Source organism: Neolamprologus multifasciatus, chromosome 17, assembly GCF_963576455.1.
Source record: "Neolamprologus multifasciatus chromosome 17, fNeoMul1.2, whole genome shotgun sequence".
In the NCBI taxonomy this organism is placed as follows: domain Eukaryota; kingdom Metazoa; phylum Chordata; class Actinopteri; order Cichliformes; family Cichlidae; genus Neolamprologus; species Neolamprologus multifasciatus.
In genome coordinates this window covers 35056307-35074884 of record NC_140455.1, presented here as the reverse complement: position 1 = coordinate 35074884, position 18578 = coordinate 35056307, and the positions used below count along the sequence as shown (strand labels likewise).

Sequence of the window (18578 nt, the reverse complement as noted above, 5' to 3'; positions counted from 1 at the left end):
TTCTGACGATGCTGTCTGTGTTGAGCGCTCAGCGGATCTGCGTTCGACTACTCCGCCTAGGCTGCACTGTCGAGCGCAGATCCACTGAACGCAGGGCAAGCTAGCAAGACGTTGCAACATGGCAACTGCCTCAACGCTTGAACCTCCCCCACCCTCATTCAGATCTGGCGTTTGGAACCATCTTGGTTTTCATGTGAAGTATGACCCTGATGGTAAGCGCGTCATGGACAGAAGTAAAACAGTATGTCGGATGTGCCACGCAATGCTCAATTACACTGGTGGGAACTAGTGCGTTAGCGCAGTTAGCTCGTTAACGTATTGACGCTGTACAGCCCCACGCACGGGGCGATCCGCGGTAACTCGTTAACGGAGATTTGCGGCGTTAATTTCATTTTGACGAGATTAACGCTGACAGCGCTACTGGGAACACAATGAGTATGACTGCACATTTACCCCGACATCATCCTAGTGCAGGGGTGTCGAACTCCAGCCCTCGAGGGCCGGTGTCCTGCAGGTTTTAGATCTCACACTGGGTCAACACACCTGAATCAAATGATCAGTTCATCACCAGGCCTCTGGAGAACTTCGAGAGATGTTGCGGAGTTCATTTAGCCATTTGAACCAGCTGTGTTGGATCAAGGACACTTTTCAAATAAAAATAAAAAATCCCTAAAGATTCTGAGAATCCTCTCAGAGAGCTCCTAACTTAACCTAAAAATTCCTCGCCAGGAGTTTTAGCTTAGAAGTGATTCCAGAACATTTTCAGTGAACTCTGAGCAAGAAATGGATGGAAAATCCTATCTTAGTGAGGAGGTGTGGTTGACCCCGTTGCTAGGTATGAGTCATCATTTCAAAAGCCGTGATTGGTTGATCCTACAAGTTTGATGGAAATGAGCTTTTGGTGATAATGAGCAAAGGATGTACCCTCAAATCAATAAACATAATTATACACTCTAATCTTATGCTGACTGTAATTGTAAATAATATTTCACATTCAAGAAAATATCTGGAAAATAAATAGTAAGCTGTAGGGGTTATAGCCTAACATTAGAATCTAAAATATGTGAAAACTTAAACTCATTACACCCTGTTCAAATAATAATTTGTGTCTTATTTGCTCATATTAATATCCTAGCTGGCATATTTTGTACTTTCACTCCCATATGGACCCCATTGAAAACAAGATGGCCTATCTCAAGGGGCTGTCCTTAATGAAGTAGAAATCACAACGTTACAAGTCCAGTGTGGTCTTAACGAGGGTAACACGGCTCAGCTTTTATCAATGTCTGTGATTGCTGGCTGGTCTATTTATAAAGGCTTGTTAACAAATATCCTACAAACACAGAAAATGGAGAAAAAAAGGACTCGCAAGCCGAACTGGACTGAGGAGCAAGGTTTGTTGCTGGCCCAGTTGGTGAATGAACATAAAGGTATGTTACGAGGAAAATTTGGCCCAACTGTCACTAGCCAAGGCAAGAGGCGCACCTGGGACACAATATCCCAAACAATCAATGCCTCTTTTCCACTGGTGGTGCGGACAGGCGACGATTGTGAGAAAAGGTGGTATGTGCTGCAGTCCAAGGCAAAAGATGAGATTGCAGCACACAAGCGGGAATCCTCACTCACAGGTGAGCAAAATATTATAGCCTACCACATAATCTGGCAACTTGCTCCTGCTGGCAAAGTTAATTTACATGCCTAAGTACTGTGTTCATTGACTGTTTCTTTCTAGGGGATGGACCACCTGCAAAGCGGCTGTCCCAGGTGGCCGACACTGTCTTTCAAGTCCTGGGACGCTCTGAGGTCAGTGTCACCGGGCTGCCAACAGGCATTGACACATCAATGATGCAGGCCCTTGAAGTGCAGCAAAGGTAGGACACAGGGTTATTCCTATCTACAGTGTTTATTCATTGCAGAAGCCATTTCATGTGTTATCCATGCTCATTGTATTAAATTAATTTAATCAAAACAATAATTAAACTAGGCCTATGTATTTCTGTAGCATGGAGCCATCACAAGAGCCGGGCCCATCAAGTTTGCCGATGAGATTGCCGCCTGAACCATCTGCAGCTGCTACTCAGGATAGCCCGGCGGATCAAACGCCATTCCCATCCGCAACACCTGCTCCGTCAGCATCCCTGCAGGAGAGCAGATTGCAACTCACAATTGATGTGTTTGAACAACAACAAAAAGTCCTTTCCCTTCAGGAGGAGTGCTACCGCCTTAAAATTGAACACCTAAAAAAGAAACCATTTACAGATTGTGTTCTGTGTCTTGCATTTAACAATTGCAGGTGATGTGCAGTAAAACTGTGGTAGTTCTTAATACCATCACAAGTTCTCAAAAGACATGGGGCTACAGCTTGCCTGAAATGTAAATTTGTGAAGTTTGCCCTGTAAGGCAGTCCACTCTGGGCTAGGTTCCCCTGTGGAATGTAAATATCTTCTTCACCACCATCCTCATCGTTGTCTTCATCCTCATCGCCATCCTCCAGAGGTTCTGCAATCTGTCTAACCTTGCAAATATTGTGTAATATTGCACAGGCTATGATGACTTTGCTGACTTTTTCAGGCCTCAGCCGCACCTCTCCGTGGAGAACATGAAAGCGCCTCTTAAGCTGGCCTATGCCACGCTCCACCACCGCTCTTGTCGTCTTGTGGGCCCTACAATAGAATACAGAGACCTTTAATTATTTGATGGAAATATTGCACTACTTGGATGCTCTAACATATTGCTTGCATTTCATTTCCATGATTTTTGTATTGTTTGGCTTACCTGTTATAGTTTAGTTGGGGCCCTTGGCGTGGCTGGAGGTAAGGTGTAAGGAGCCATGGTTTGCATGGGTAGCCACTGTCCCCTAACAAGTGGCAATTAGCTGGCATATAGTGTCTCTCAAAAAGCTGTCTGATGCCACTCTCGGAGAGCATTCTCGCATCACGTGTGGAGCCTGGCCATTTAGCCACAATGTCCAAAATCTTACAGGCCGCATTGAACACTATTTGCACATTGATGCTGTGGAAATTCCTCCTGTTAACAAAGACAGCCTCGTCCTCTGATGGCGCAATTATTCTCACATGTGTTCCATCAATTACACCCACAACGCCAGGGAATCCTGCAATGTCCATAAATGCCCTTTTATGTGTGTGTAAAGTGCGGGCATCCAGCGGGAATGAAACAAATTGTGTCACAATATTAGGTTGTGACAAAGCTGTCAGTGTTTGGGTGATGACTCTACTGACGGAGGATTGGGACAGACCCAAGTCATCACTGCTGCATTGTTGCATTTTCCCGGTTGCCAAATACCTCAGGGTTGTGATTACTTTCGTCTCCGGTGTAATAGCGTTGTGGCGTCGAGTTGGTGAAGTAATTGCATCTCTAAGGAGATCCACCACAAACATGATTCCTGCACGATCCAATCTGTAGCGTCTCAATAATTCCCTGTCATCCAGTGTTTGCAGGACATCTCTCCTGCCTCTTCTGTTGGCCATTTTGTGCAGCTGCTTAGGGGAACTCCTAAGCCACTAAAAGTCCTCTTCCCTGCTCTTAGCAGATCTCGCATTAGGAGCCCTTTTAAGCGCTAGGAATCTTGAGGAATAGCTTTTATATTAACTGGGATTGTCGTGTCACTTTTAGGGGAAATTCTAAGAAAACGTCATGACTCTGAGAATTTTCTTAGAATTTGGCCGCTAGGAGCCACTTTTTGCACAAAGATTCTTTAGGGATACGGGCCCTGGAGTTCGACACCTGTGGTTTAGAGAGAGAGCGCGATATCAAAACAGCCACGGAAAGTCCCGCATATATGTGCCCAAGGGTTGTATTGAAGCAATCAAGTGATGAATAACTGTTTTCCAGTATGTTGTGTTGCATTGTTGATTTGTTTTTCACCGAAGCAGCTAATAAAGCATAATGCAATACAATTTTGCCTCTTTCTTGTAAGATTCTATAATAGATCAGATGACCCTGATGAAGGCCACAAGCCGAAACGCGTTGGTCTATTATTAAAGTTGTTCATCTTCCCTCAAGTGTTGCTGGAGTTCCTGCTTTTTGAAGATTCTATAATAGAATGAAACAATACTGCCAGTTATAAATAAAGACAATAAATGGAATGAATTATGAAACTTATTTTATTTCTATTAGATTTGAAAATGTTGTAATACTACAACCTGAAACGACAAATAGATTATCTCCTGTACAGGCCAACGCAAAGGAAAAAAATGTAACAACAGCTGTTAAATGGAATAGTCCAAATCACCAAAGTAAACTGGACCTGGGCTTGTTGCAGGGATCTGAAGTTACTAAACATTTTGTGAGTATGAACTCACACTTATATACTTATATACACACCATATAATAATAAATATGTGCGTGATGAAAGTTGGGCAGCACGCTAACGTCCTTACTCCACTCTGTATGCTCGTATGTGTCGGACTCTTTCACTCCTTTGATTTTTTTCCTCAAGTCAAGTCAAGTCTGTCTTTGTACGGACCTGTCGTGTTCTCCGTCGTTTTGTACATCACTGTTTTTGGGGCAAATAAAATGCAAGTAGGGATTAAAACTGCAAAATTAATGATTACCGGTGCTGGAAATGCTAGCGCTTGATGTCACTTGGATGAATGACCAAATGTTTCTCCCCCTGAAAACGCTACGACCAAATAAAGAGAAGCGACTTTTCAGGAAAAAAACCTTTCCAGCATTTTCTCCAAGTGTGTCCGGCTAACTGACATTCCCTTACCGTTTGTAGAGCGGCGCTGTTTCACTCTATATGACCCATAAGAAAGGGGAAGGTCAAAATTGTAAGATTTCAATTAAAATGAACTTTTAAAGTTTCTCACCTGCTATATACACCCCCCCCCCCCCCCCCCCCCCAAGTCCAATATTAAAGCCACAGGGGGAAAAAAAAGACAAAAGCAGACATAAATGTAAATATACTTTATTTTTAAGCATATTTAGTTTTTCCAGTTTCACTCTTTACATTGAGCAGTTTTTCCACCTTAATTCATTTCTTAGAAAAAAAACCTCCCTCTATGTACACATATTCACATGAGAAAAAAAAAGCTATTACGTTAGTTATACATATAAACATATGCTACAGTGGCCAGAGTTTAACCTTCCCCCCCTCCGATAATGTTAAATATAAATGCATTTCTAAGATGTAGTGGTTCAAGTTAAAAGACTAGAGAGATTACTCGATATACAGTGAAAATGCACTCATCCAGTTTAATTATTCAGATGGATTTTTTGTACACTTAGTCTGTCTACTATCTTAATACTCCAAACAACTTTCCAAGAGACCCTTTAGAAATGTTCTCTCAGCACAATCCAAACCAGCAAATTAAAAACCCTTTACCACCAAGTAGATGGTTGGGTTTATAAGTCACAGGTTAAAAGACAAGAATTTCTAATTTACCCTAGGTCCAACAGGAGAATTTTATTATCTATCCATGTTAATCCTCCGGCATAAAAAAGCAACACTTAATTAAAAACAGAGTAATAATCCTTAAGTTCATTGCTTTGAGTGAAAAATAAGACTTTAAAAAAAAAAAAGGCACAAAGGCAGACTGACACTCCTATATCTATTTATAACTGCATGAGTATGAGTGGACAACTTTGTGTCAATAACTGCTTTCACTGAGCTCTGCAAACGTGTGGTTTTGTTTTGGAGTAAACAAAAAACCAGTTGCAAGAGTTGCTGGGTCATGGTGACATTTAAACAGTTTAGGGATCTGAAACGCTTCTTCTAAACGTGTGTTTACGGCGATCAGCACTTTGGTGTCTGCTTGTTAAATCACCGAGAGCTACACTTTCTTAGTTTTCATAAAAGTTCCTAAAAGATTCTTTAAAAAACAGTTTGTTTAAAGAGTTCTTTACCAACTTCAATAGTTATTGCTGTTAAAAATTATCTTCAAGTTCCACTGGCAGCCTGAGATAATCATTTTGACTTTCTTTTACCACTTTTCCATACCATTTAACATCCATCATTTAACATGATAAATGCCAACTGTGCTTCAAAACTCTGACAGCCAGCGAGGCCACGTCACACACCTCTAAACGAGAATCGGTCTACGTGTTCACAAAATGCTTAGTCCTTGGAGCTTTAGGATGAAAGCAATTCATAATATTGACGAAGACTCCAAATCCTTCCCTATCAGGATGGACGCTGCTAACTTACCACGTGAAATCCACCAATTTTACAATCTACCGCTACAAGTGTGGAATGTAAAAATTACAGTAAAATGTATCTTTGTCCTAAGTTAACAAAAGTGTCAAAAGTAACAAAACTAGAAGTACAGTGAGAACTGCTGTCAAACCAAATGGCTTTTCAATCATCTACAACTATTTCATTTAAGGAAGATTTTAGAGGTAAACACAAGCTGCTCCCCTGAAACACCCTTTTCTACCTTTACAAAGTAAAACATTTACTACATGGCTATTCTTAGGCACCACCCATGCATGGACAGGAAATGTAGGGGGTGGGGGTGATAGGGGTGAAAACAAGAATCACAAGACAGACCTCAAGTGTTTTTGGTGTGGCGTGGCTCCTATCACATGGGAGAGACAGGACTGGCCTTTCCATGTTAGCATTTTCTACCATTTATCTTGGCTCCTTGGCAAATAAAGCAGGCTTTATTTGCCCGTTGTCATAAATGTGGTCGATGACTTGGCTGCTTCTGAGGGGGTTTCCCCATGAATGTGATATTAGGAAGGTGTTTAGGCAGTCAGATTAATGTCTGGACAACTTTTAAAGAAAGACAAAAAATAATGCTGGTAGTTTCCATGTATTTGCTGTGGCTCACATGATGCTTCTTCTCTGCCTTAGACAGAGCTGAGCCATCTGAAGAGCTGCTTATAAATACAATAAGCTGATATGCAAATATCAACTGAAATGATAATGAAAATAAATTTAACCGAGTGGACTTCACATTATAGCGGATCTTAAAATTGGTCCTTCACACACCCATGTTGACAGTATGGGCTTTATTCTGATTAACCGTGTTTATCATTGCCCATTCAGTCTTTATGGATGTGGACTTTAGAGGGGATCTTCAGAAACTAAACTGGACTCAGAGTCTGGCTCTTCTCAACAGGGACCTCTAGAGGGCACTCTGAGGTCATCGTGTGAGGTGCAGAGCAGGTTCGAGGACGAAGAGGAGATGATGATGAGGGAGGTGCGGGCTTTTATTCTGGTAATTTTAGTGCAGCCGCTTCTGGTTTCATCTTGAAATACTGGTTAAACCGCAGGACTGCATATCTGATTGTAAAGTAGAGACACACAGCAGCAGTGCCAGCAGTGAGATAAATATGTACGTGACATGTTACCACGAAATGCCAGTGCAAAAATAACAGAACATCCTGAAATATCCACGTGGATGCTTAACATTTTGTTCTTAAACGTGATTAAGTTACTAAATTGTGCTTGCCACACCAAGATATAACGGCTCGAAGAAAAGCGTGCTCGCTAGATTATTTAAAGATGGCAACTTACCCCAAGAAGTCAAAGTCGATGGTGGAGAATCTGGCCTGAATCAGAGCCCAGAGACCCCAGAAAAAATGAGAAGCCTTGGCAAAAAGGAGACAGAGAGAAAGGTTCACCATGTGCTTGCAGTCTAAAATGTCATTTCCAATTATCGAACATGACACACACAAGTACGCATAAAACTAGAGGAGGTCCTATGGCAACAATTACAAACAGCTCACACAGAAATACAATTGTTTCAGTTGCCCATCCTCCACACTGCCCTCTATTCCTCTTTAGAGTAAACAAGGCAGAATCTGTCTCACGGGACAACGGCGAGTCTCACCAAGGCTGCAAGTTATCTTTAGTTATTGTTACCCATGTGGTGGCTAGATTAGTGAGTGTGTCAGTTTAGTTTATGTCTGTGTGATCTCTATAACATGCACCACTCTCACCCAACAGCTTACAGTGTGGAGAATCATTCAGAACAAGCCCTAAGGACCTCACTGTACTTGGTCAATGTCTAATGTTAATGCTTTATTTTTGACCATTTTAGAATAGAATAGAATAGAATAGAATAGAATAGCCTTAATTGTCATTGTACAAAGTACAACAAAATTGGAGTGCCACTCCCTTGGTGCAAAATGCAAAATAAATATAAATGTAAAATATAAAAAGTACAATAAAACAACCGTAGTACTCAGACAATAATAGTACAATATATACAGGATAGCAGCATAATATAGTGACAATGGCAAGTATAGTTTTGGGGGAAGGCTGAATTATACAGAAGTAATATTTGTCTGCTCAGGTAACTATTTTATCTTTTTAAACTACAGAGTAAATATTTGTACTAGTTCAAGACTTCAAGTTTGCTTTGCAGGCGGTTCCTATTATTTTCTCCAAAGCACGTGCGTTTAGTCACACAAAATAAATGTGGGCGATCGACACCATTACTAGAATACTGTTGGAGTTCTTAATAGTTTGTTTTGTGATAAACATTTGATGAGAGACACAATATAAAGTGCACCTTTGTGGCCAATCCCTCACACGAACACTAATATACCAGATTTATAGTAAGCTGGTGATACAGTAGCTCAAATACTTAATCCAGAAAGGCTAAAATTTAAAAGAAAAATGCATCTTGGTCTGATAAACTGCAGACCAGGTGCAGCTTTACCGTAACAGTGCAAACATTTGGCTTAAAATTATTATTTGCACAAGATAATTGAAAAAGAAATGCAGTGCAACCCTGCCTACTGAAGCCAGGCTGTGTCTGTTGTGTTCACTTCACATCCAACTACCATCCATTATTGAGTAGATGACGCCAGACCAACTACAAACACTTACCAGGGCAAACTGGTTGACTTGGACATAGAGGCTCTCCACTTCGCTGTCAGTGACTGCACTACCTTGGCCTTTTTGCTCCTTATAGGCTTCGAGATAAGAATGCAGCCACTGAAGCTGAAAGTCCCGCCCAGGGTAGTGACTATAGTCCACTTCATTCAGGCCTATAAAACAGAAATAATAGTAAATATTGTGCATCTATACCATAGCAAAGCAGCAAACACAAATTACTTTCACATATGCGAGTGGTTTGAGTTACACTTACCAGCAAACTCATTGAAATGGTTCCCAATGTCATAGGCTTGGTAATTGTACCCAGTGTACTCGTAGTCAATGAACTTTACATTCCCTGGAAACAGAAGCGTCATCATTTAGACAAAGACACGAGGAGGCAGACATTACAATGATTATGTTGCATTTCCCTTTGATAACTCAGAATGTCAAGGTTTTTCATGTAATTTCCTATCTTTCTGACTTCCTAACTGGACTGGCACGGTTACTGCGCTAGTTTTAAGGGCTGATGAGTAAGAGTTTGCATTTTGAATGTAGCAGAAGTGTTGAGAAACAGACAATTTTGATGAAACAAACATCAAGATGTGCATGTCTGTGTTCATTTGAAAGCTGAGTTATAAATCTTAAGGCAGCTGGGACATATTAGCAGAAATCAAAGAGTACAGAGCATGCTGTAATACGTGAAACATGTGCAAATGGTAAAGGAAAAGGAGCAGAGCCTGCTTCTCAGAGAACATTTGTTTTGGACACAAACACAGAGTAGAAGGAAAATGGCCAAGTCAATGTTATGCTTTGAAGACAGAAACAAGGAAACGGGGCACAGGGAACAAAAGGAGGAAGATAATGAAATACAAAGAGATACAAAGAAGAGAGACATTTCGCACACGTGAAATAAGTAGCCGGTGAGCAGCCAAAGCAAATGTACAGCAACCACACTATTTGATCCATGCTCTCAGAAAGTTCAAGTTCCACGTACTTACAAGCACACGTCAACTTACAAGTTCTAAGAAACTACGCACCAGCAGTGATGATGGCTGAAGAGAAACAGGAGCAACAGCTCTCAGCTTAACTGAGAGCTTCAGACAAATTCTCATGATGTGTATGAGTCACACGCACACAAGTGCACACACAAAATCCCACACAGCCGCTAATGTAGGCACCAGTTTCAGGCCAGGTTTGCAAAATATATACACTTATATTTACTGTCATTTGGAATCTGACGTAAGAGCATGGAAGGTAAAATTCAAAAAATATGGTGCTGCGTGAGTGCATCTGCAGGTTGCTGAAAATGTGATTTCACTGCACAGACAAAGAACAAAGAAGAAGCATCCAGTCATGAAAGTCAAAATGCAAACACTTACTTTCACAAGCCCAGTTGTTACAGAGACATTAACAAATACAGATATTTTTTTAAAACAGTACTTTTAATTAAATGTCTCTACTCTACTAATTATTTTTGGCTTTAGCTAGCTTCTTTACCCTAGTGTATGGAACATTAGATTTTGAGTTGGTGCTGGACTACAAAGAAAGACACTTTGAGGTGGGTTACCAGCCGGCGTGTGGGTCCTAGCGGGACACAACTGAACACCTCCGGGCAGTGGCTATAGCCCCCCTGTGCAGCAGATGAAAAGGTTGGGGCAAACATCTTTCACACATGCTCACTCTCACTGACACAGTTGTCTTTTAGCCATTCTTTCACGCCCATTCCATCAAGCCTAACCACCACCCCTTGACTTAACACTCCCCTTCATCGCTCCCTTCCTATTGGTCCGCTGTATATCCAATAGCCTAACATCACTACTGCTTCTGGAAAGTAGCTCTGAGAGGCTTGCTGTTAGCTGCTGAGCTGCAGACTTACAGGGCTTTGGGGCAGAGTCAAGAGATTTGTTGTTTTTTTTGGAAAAAGAAAAATCTGAGCAACAGTTAGAGGAGTGGGGAGAGTAAAAGATCCTGTGACTGGGACTGAGAGACAGGAACAAGCAGGAAAATGTAAAACAGCCTTTGTTATAAGTGTGCGACAGTTTAAAAAAAAACAAGAAGGAAAAAAAAAAAAAAAAAAAAAAAGATGACCGCTTCCAGCTCTTTTGTTTATCAATGCAGGAAGTGGTGGCTTTTCTGCTGTCACGTTAGCAGACAAGTGGTTTCAAGTCAGCAGCTACAGCTGAACAGAAGTGACAGGAAGTGGCATGGAAATCATTCAGTTTCTTTTTATGCCAACTCAACAAAAGGGTGTAAGTGCACTACAAGACAGCAACTGCATTTACAAAAACGACACCTTAGACAACTGAGTGGGCGCAGCCAGAAATACAATAAAGTTTGCTTGGAGCTGAAAGGCCCAGAGTTGATTGTGGTGTCGTTCCATTACAGTCGTCATTTGTACGTGTGGTTTAGTTCTGTTTGGATGTTTGAGGCAGATACAATTACACTACATCTTTTTATCCAGTACTTATTGAAGATTGTAATATGCTTCTGCAATTCCACAAGCATGCATATAAACCTTTACATGCCTATACAAGAAATTAACTTTAGACTACATGCTCCAGGCGATGTTGCATTTCTGTGTGGAGGAATTTAAGAGTGTTGCATTGTCACGCAAAGCAACACAGCCTTCGCCTGATGTGCAACACAGATTTTATTCAAGTTCTAGAAGTGGCAACACTCTCAGAAATATATTTGTATGCAGGAGTTTTTTTTAGGAGCGCCCTGGCAAAATGCTTTTTCACAAGCTTATAGTTATATCTTTATTGAAAGTTAGATTATATTCTTTATTGTTACTGTCAACTATTCCCATGAAAAGACAATTACTAAGAATGACTTACACATTGTTATTTTTTGACTTTTAAAGCCAGACCTCCAAAAATTGCTACAATTCTTTACCCATTTCAAAGAAGTCTCAGTGGTTTTCTTTAAATTGTTTTCAGTCACAAGAGTAAAATAGTGAATTTGTTGACATGACCAGCCGATGAACACACATTTAGTGCAATTAGGAGCATCTATTAGAGCAAAGTATTGTTAAAAATGAAGTAACTAGGTAGTAAATGCCAACGACACCTTAACTCATACTGTATTCCTCATGAACAAAAGTTGGTCTAGACTTGAACCACATTTGAGGGCTTCATTTTAAATCCACCGTGCTATATTACACATGAAATAATCCCAAAACATGGACCTTTAGCTGTACCTGGAGTGTGGATCTTATCATGGGGTTAGTTTACAGAAAAAAAATACAGAATACTGTATCACCACGTCCTTTTCTTTCTAGTGATTAATATTGACAAAAAAAAAAAAACTGTGAAGAGAAGCAGAAAGCAGCTTTAAAATTTAGCCATTTGAGTGGTGCTCAGAGTTACTTACAGCAAGGACACCTATAAAAACGGGTGTGTGATAACCAGTACTGTAGGAACAATAGTTTTGTCAGATGGACAACTGTTGGCCAAGTAGCAAAAGGAAGGTGACAGGTAGATAGTTTAGATAGTTGGCTCCTACTGCTGCCATGAACTCATCCAGATTAGTCTGAGGAGTGGGCAGAGTATGCGAGGGCCCTCAGAGCCGACCGTGTGTGAGGTCTGTCTCTCTCCATTGCCTCCCTGGGGCAGGGTGGGGCAGCCACAGCCTCTGCTGTTATTCCTGAGGGAGAAAGGCTAGACACAAGGAGCTGTAAGAAGGGTCTCGCCCCTCGTCACGCACTGACGAGGGGGCTGACAGCTCTTAAACAACCCCCCTCCCACATACATAAATCCACTGGATTCATAGGCTGGTATAATTGCAGTAGCTCAGTGCACAAGTTTACCCGAAGACTGTTTGCTTCACATTCACACCAACAAAAATGGCGACATAGCACCAAAAACATATGCTGCCAGTAACACAGACTATGTATGTAGCATGATGCAATGATGCTGCTTTTTCAAGCTGATAACATTTCTAATTGTATTTTCAACACAGAATTAGAACGACAGATTAGACAAATTTAGAAAACAGAACAAATCCACGAGTCAAGGCTTTTCTTTTTACCCTAACAGCCATGACTTTTTACTTTTTACTTCCTGTTATAATTAAATGTACTATATAAATAAATAAACTATAACTTTGGAGAAATGATTTAATCAAGAGCCTTAGCCAAACTCACAGATCGTCTTGTCTGACCGTTCTAATTCTACAGCTACTGTCCGGTGCAAACACTGACAGTGAGTGTAGCATGTGACTAGGGTTGAAATCATCTAATTAATGCAATCATATCTGGGTACAGGGAGCAGTGTAGTTCGCACTCAGTCACACAGAAAAGTATGCGACTACACCCCGTCATACTCACCTTCCTTCTCGTTATAGATGATGTTTTTGCAGAGAAGGTCGTTGTGGCAGAGAACGACGGGGGAGCCGAGCACAGACAAGCTCTGCTGGAGCCACAACAGCTCTTCTCTGAGGCTCCGTGCGCTGGGAACCTCCCTGCTCAACCTGGAAGAGGAAGAGAGTTTAAAAGTTGGTTACCAAGTTATTCATAGACTGCTCAAAAAAAAAAAAATTAAAGGACACAGATCAGATCTCAATTTAGAGGAGGGGGAGGGGCTTATATCTATACTGATACGAACTGGGTAGCACGTTAAAAACAAAAGAGTTATTCTATTGGAGTGAGGTCCAAGGACTTCGTCTCGCTACCTAATGGCTTTCAGGGTGCTGCTGCCTAGCCAATTCTGGTATACAATACAATTGCCAGTCGGGCTCCACGGCGCTGGGCAGTGAGCATAGAGTCCACTAAAGGACTTTAGGACCTCAGGTTTTTTTGTAGAGTTCTGGTAGTGCTCATCCTGCTCCTACTTCCACAAAGGAGCAAATACCAGTCCTGCTGATGGGTTAAAGACTTTCTATGGCCCACAGAATCTCCTTCATGCTCTTGAGACGGTGCTGAGAGACACACCAAACCTTCAGGTAATGACACATATTAATGTGCCATCCTGGAGGAGTTGGACTACCTGTGCAACCCCTGTACGGTCCAGGTATCACCTCACGATAGCAGTAGTGACGCTAACCCTAGCCAAATATAAAACTAGTGAAAAAAACAAACAAACAACAAAAACAGTCAGTCCCTCTTTTGTTCATTTCTTTCACAGCAAAGCAGCTGAGACTGCTTAACAGCCACCTCTGCTACTTAACTGACCAGATCAACATCCCAGAAGTTTAACTGACTTGATGTTGTACTCTGATTGAAAAGTGTTACTTTTTTGAGCAGTAGTCAATGGGAGATTGATAAGTCAGTATGGGGAACCTGAAAGTAGAGGTAGAAACAGAAGTATGGGAGAAAACAGGAACAGAATAACAGGCACTAGAAGGCAAGAAAATCAAATGTGGCACTTTATGAGGTGCAAATAGGTACAAGTAGTCTATTTTTGTAGTGTATTGTCAATTTAAATGCAAATACATATATCACACTTGTCAGTAAAGCCCAGAATGACAAAACGAAACTGAGCAGAAAACAAATAAAGAAGGTGGCTAAGCATCACTACAGGAATTAAAAAAGAAATAAAAATCAGAGATTAAAACTATCAGTTGTTGCATTAAGAGCATCTTTACAACTAATGGCGTTACATTAGAACCTTTTATCACAGTGGCCTCACTGCTTAAACTGCAGTAAACAGAAATCGTGAACACCAGGAACAGAAAATAGACACTGTTCCCGCAACAGTCACTGACAGAGTTCTGCTCTGTACTTCCTGTTTGGATTGGATTCTTAAAAAATTCCTTTTCTTTGCTATTTGTAGGATGTGGTAAGAAATTGGAAAGAAGAGCGTTCAGTGCCCGTGGTCATTAAACATTCCGACGCTTCAGTAAACAAGACTCGAGATGCCACGCCTCTTACAATCCGACTCAACAGCATTTCTTACAGTATTAATATTTGCTTGACCTGCATGGAACAGCATATAAAGCAAATGTTTGTTTTGGATTCATTTTAAGTGCCAGTAGATTTGAAGGCAGCTATTACTGTTAGACAAAACGGCAAAAGCGCGTGAGGGAGATACTGTGATCATAACTCATTTTTATGTTACACAGCCCCTCTTTTTTTAAGCCATAAATGAGCTACCTTACTATTCCAGGTTGCTGGTCATTGATGTAGCAAAACTTAGGGAAAGACGTGCATAGTCTCTTGGGAATGCAAAACAAATGTCCTGAAACTATGCAAAGAACTTGACGTACTTCCCCGGATACGATCACCTGATAATTATATCTGTGTTTTGTCTTTAAAACCTGAGGGATCATGTGACTCACAGATAAAGCTATGAGGTCACATCACACCATGCTGATAAAAAGGCGTGGCAAATTCATTTTCAGAACTTAATAAAGTCTTTAAAAATACCAAAACCTAAACATAATAGTAGTAATAAACATTACATAAGCACTTTTGTTACAATGCCAACTCTTGATTCTTGATCCTGTATGAAACAGTCAATTGAAGTCATCCATGGAAAAAAGTGTAAGCGAGCTGAAATTCATTTCACTTCTTTAGACAGTAGAAGTGAAACTCAACCGGGCTTTGAGACATATGAGAACCTGAGTACTAACCAGCTCTCTAACAGTCTGATCTATGTGGTCTCACCTGGCATTCTGCTCAGGGTCCTTGAAGGATTTGGGGATGAGAGTAAAGTACTTGCCCATCTTCAGCCACAGGTCAGACTGGGGTAACCAGCCATTATGGGCATGTATGGCGTGGTACTTGGCCAGCTGCCTAGCAATGAGCCTGCAAGGTAGAAAACAAGAAGACTGTAACTACAACAGCAAGCAGCAACACACAAACGGGCTATAAAAGGAGGGGCATTGCTTTAACTTTATTATGGATCAGATTATGCAGTCTTGTCAGTAAGTAATTATTTAAAAAAGAGAAACCTGCTTTCAAAAAGTTATTAAAGTTAAAGCTAACAGCATTTAATGTGTCTTATTTAAACTTGTGGTATATTTCAAGAACAATTAAAAACCTTACAACTGAAAACTGATTTCTGGGATGTAGTCATTTGCTGTCTTTATGGCTTTTCCCAGTTAACTGAATGGAATTAACTGCTTCATACTGTTTCTACAACAAAGCTATTATAGACTGTAACTGAGAGCCATGCAATCACATGGTTCATGTCATTTTTGTAAAGGGAAGTAAAAAAAAAACTACATCCTACAGGCTAATATTTGGCGCCTAGAATGTGCCGATACAATCAACCAAAACACTGATGCAGGTATTGCACAACTCTGTTCAGAATCTATTTTTAGCCTCAGACAGGTAGGCGGTGAGGTGGTGGAGCACATAACACTCAAAGTCAAGTGACACTGTAGAAGCTCCATTTTGCATAGCAAGATTTTTTTTTTTTTACCTAAAAACAGGCTGGCTGCGAATGTGCTCCGGCTCCAGTGCAGTTCCTTGCAGAAATTCATAGCACAGACCATTGTTGAAGGTACAGTAAAGGCGTGGGGCACAGCAGTGTGCATGCAGTACTCTGAAACCCTTCACCTCATTTTCCCTATCGATCAGCAGTTCTGTTTTGTTGCCATAAATACGGACCAGAACCACATCCTGCATGGTTGCACCCACGTAGCAGCCAAGCAGCTTATTGGTTATTCCATCTGTGAAAAACTGCAGAGAGGAAGACAAGAGCAGAGGACAGATTAATCAGTGGAATTTCATCTGTGCCATTCTTCAAAATTTGAAATTGACACCTACAATTAGAGGAAGTGGGACTGTCCACATGATTCTATTTAAATTCTGAGCCTGAGAGCGCACACCTTTTTGGCGTTACATAAGTTCTGAGAGGCGTCAGAAGTGGCAAAATACTGCAAAACAAAGAGAAATCCTACAAAAATTTTGGCTGATTTTCGCTTTACAATCTCTGAACACTTTTGTAAAGGGTGAGGGGTCAGCATTCCAACCCTAATTGTTTACTCCATCTAGGATTGACGGAGAATGACAGGACTGTCAGGAATTTTATTTTCCATTAGATAGCAATGGCTGGCATTTGCTGACTCCCCACTTTGAGCTCATTGATGAATAATACAGGCAAGAACGGCAGACGCCCTGACCAGCTTTCATCCTCACTATTTACCAAACACCTCCACTTTGTTCGCAGAAAGGAAAATACCACTTTCTGGGTGTCTGTTTATAGTTGTAATGTGTACATGTCACACTGTTATCCTGCAGGGTAACGTAAAGTGTTAAACTTTGGAAGATCAATTTGCACTCTCATAAGATTAGATTAAGCCTCTTATGTAAATAACCCACAGTCATGTTGCGTTTCGAGTCAGTATTTCTTCCAGAACCTTACGTTTAATACATACTTCAATACTGTGCTACTGTTAACACATTCTGTTAAAAAACAAACAAACAATCGGCTGCCTTTTATTCGTGAAATCATAAATATAGTAAACTGAAAATATCCACGTCATGACATTTTATTATGCATAGCATCTTTTTAATAGTGCAGGCCATCGAAACACAAAGCTGCAGTTGTCTGATGTCTTGAACTGCAAACTGGAATTGTTCGGTTAAAACGTGTTCCGAATGAAGCCAGATATGTGTGTCACGGGTTAATATGGTTTGACGGTCACACCCTGACACAGCGTAGCATCAGCATCCACTGAGTGAGGACAATATAAAGTGTGTGCTGCAGCTGACGGGCTGGCCATTCTCAAATCACATAAGGGTGTGTGGGAAGAAGAAGCAGCATGAACATTTACTTGCAACGAGAACATCTAGCGAACAGTTTAGCGTCGGCGATATTATGAGCCCGCATCTGCGCAGTCAAATCAATCGTTCTTTAGCGCAGTCGCTACATAAACTTACACTTGCAATTTCTTTCTTTCTTTCTGTTTTCTTTTTTTTTCCCTTTTTTTGCGTGTGTCGTGTAACGAAAAAAACCCAAAAAAACAAACAAACAATAAGACATACAAATTTAAAGATCAACTATTCGCTGCGTTCATTTCCTGGTTTGTTGGTAGCGACTCATAAAAATGAAGTCTGAAGACGTCCCACCTGTTTAACCGTTAACAGTTAATGTAAGACACCAGTAAATATTAAACATCGGCAACAGTTTTTTTTAAGTGGTTTACTCCTCGATAGCTAACGTCCCTTTTTTAAACGGTAAAGTTATAAATACTTGATATGTGGGAGAATTAAAAGCTATCGTAAAATCAGTAAATATTTCACATGAAACGAAAGTGCGTGTAATAAAATAAACCGCACCTTCATTTTGATCTCGAACGGCCTCCAGCTTGGTCTCAGCTCCTTCATCAGTTTCAGTGCACCAGGTCTGTAGTCGTTCTCGTCAACTGTCACATCTATTTTGGGCACAGCGGGAGCCTCGTCGGGAACGTGGATGTAGCTAGCCATAGCGGAGTCGATATTTGTTGAAATACTTGAAATATTATTATGATTATTTTGTTGTTGTTGTTCTTAAACTGCAGTGCACCTATCTGCTTCCAAATGCGCAATGTATGAAACTGCTCGAAGACCAGCACAGGGTATATAATCCCTGAGTCCTCGCTGTGCGGCAACGCCTCTCAAAAAGCCCCACCCACCAGGAAAAAAAAGATGTTCTCCCGATGCATGCTGGTAATCGAATGACCAAAAGAAGCGCATGCTCAAAGACTTAGCGCGCACCGGTGGCGGAGCTTAATTTTTAAAATGACTTCCTGCTCATGGAAAAAAACCCAAGTCATGTTAATTAATTGCCAGAGATGCAATGCAAGCCAAAAAAACAACTTACCAGATAAAAAACGAACAGCAATCAAATACATCACT

General features: G+C 40.9%; 2 protein-coding genes across 2 annotated transcripts; one reads left to right on the top strand and one right to left on the bottom strand.

Annotated features, from left to right (window-relative positions):
* The first annotated feature begins 704 nt into the window (after positions 1-704).
* LOC146499756 (uncharacterized) lies at positions 705-4823 on the top strand. The gene is made up of 3 exons (XM_085137995.1): positions 705-1628; positions 1733-1871; positions 2003-4823. The coding sequence occupies exons 1-3, from the start codon at positions 1283-1285 to the stop codon at positions 2295-2297; spliced, it is 780 nt and encodes a 259-aa protein (XP_084994121.1). The 5' UTR covers positions 705-1282; the 3' UTR covers positions 2298-4823.
* Positions 4824-4914: 91 nt separating this feature from the next.
* Positions 4915-18314, bottom strand: etnk1 (ethanolamine kinase 1). The gene is made up of 8 exons (XM_085137993.1): positions 18021-18314; positions 16159-16418; positions 15399-15539; positions 13122-13264; positions 9066-9149; positions 8804-8964; positions 7484-7557; positions 4915-7249 (listed from the first exon to the last, which is right to left on the bottom strand). Exons 1-8 carry the CDS (start codon positions 18165-18167, stop codon positions 7177-7179), a joined length of 1083 nt encoding a protein of 360 aa, XP_084994119.1. The 5' UTR covers positions 18168-18314; the 3' UTR covers positions 4915-7176.
* Positions 18315-18578: the final 264 nt, after the last annotated feature.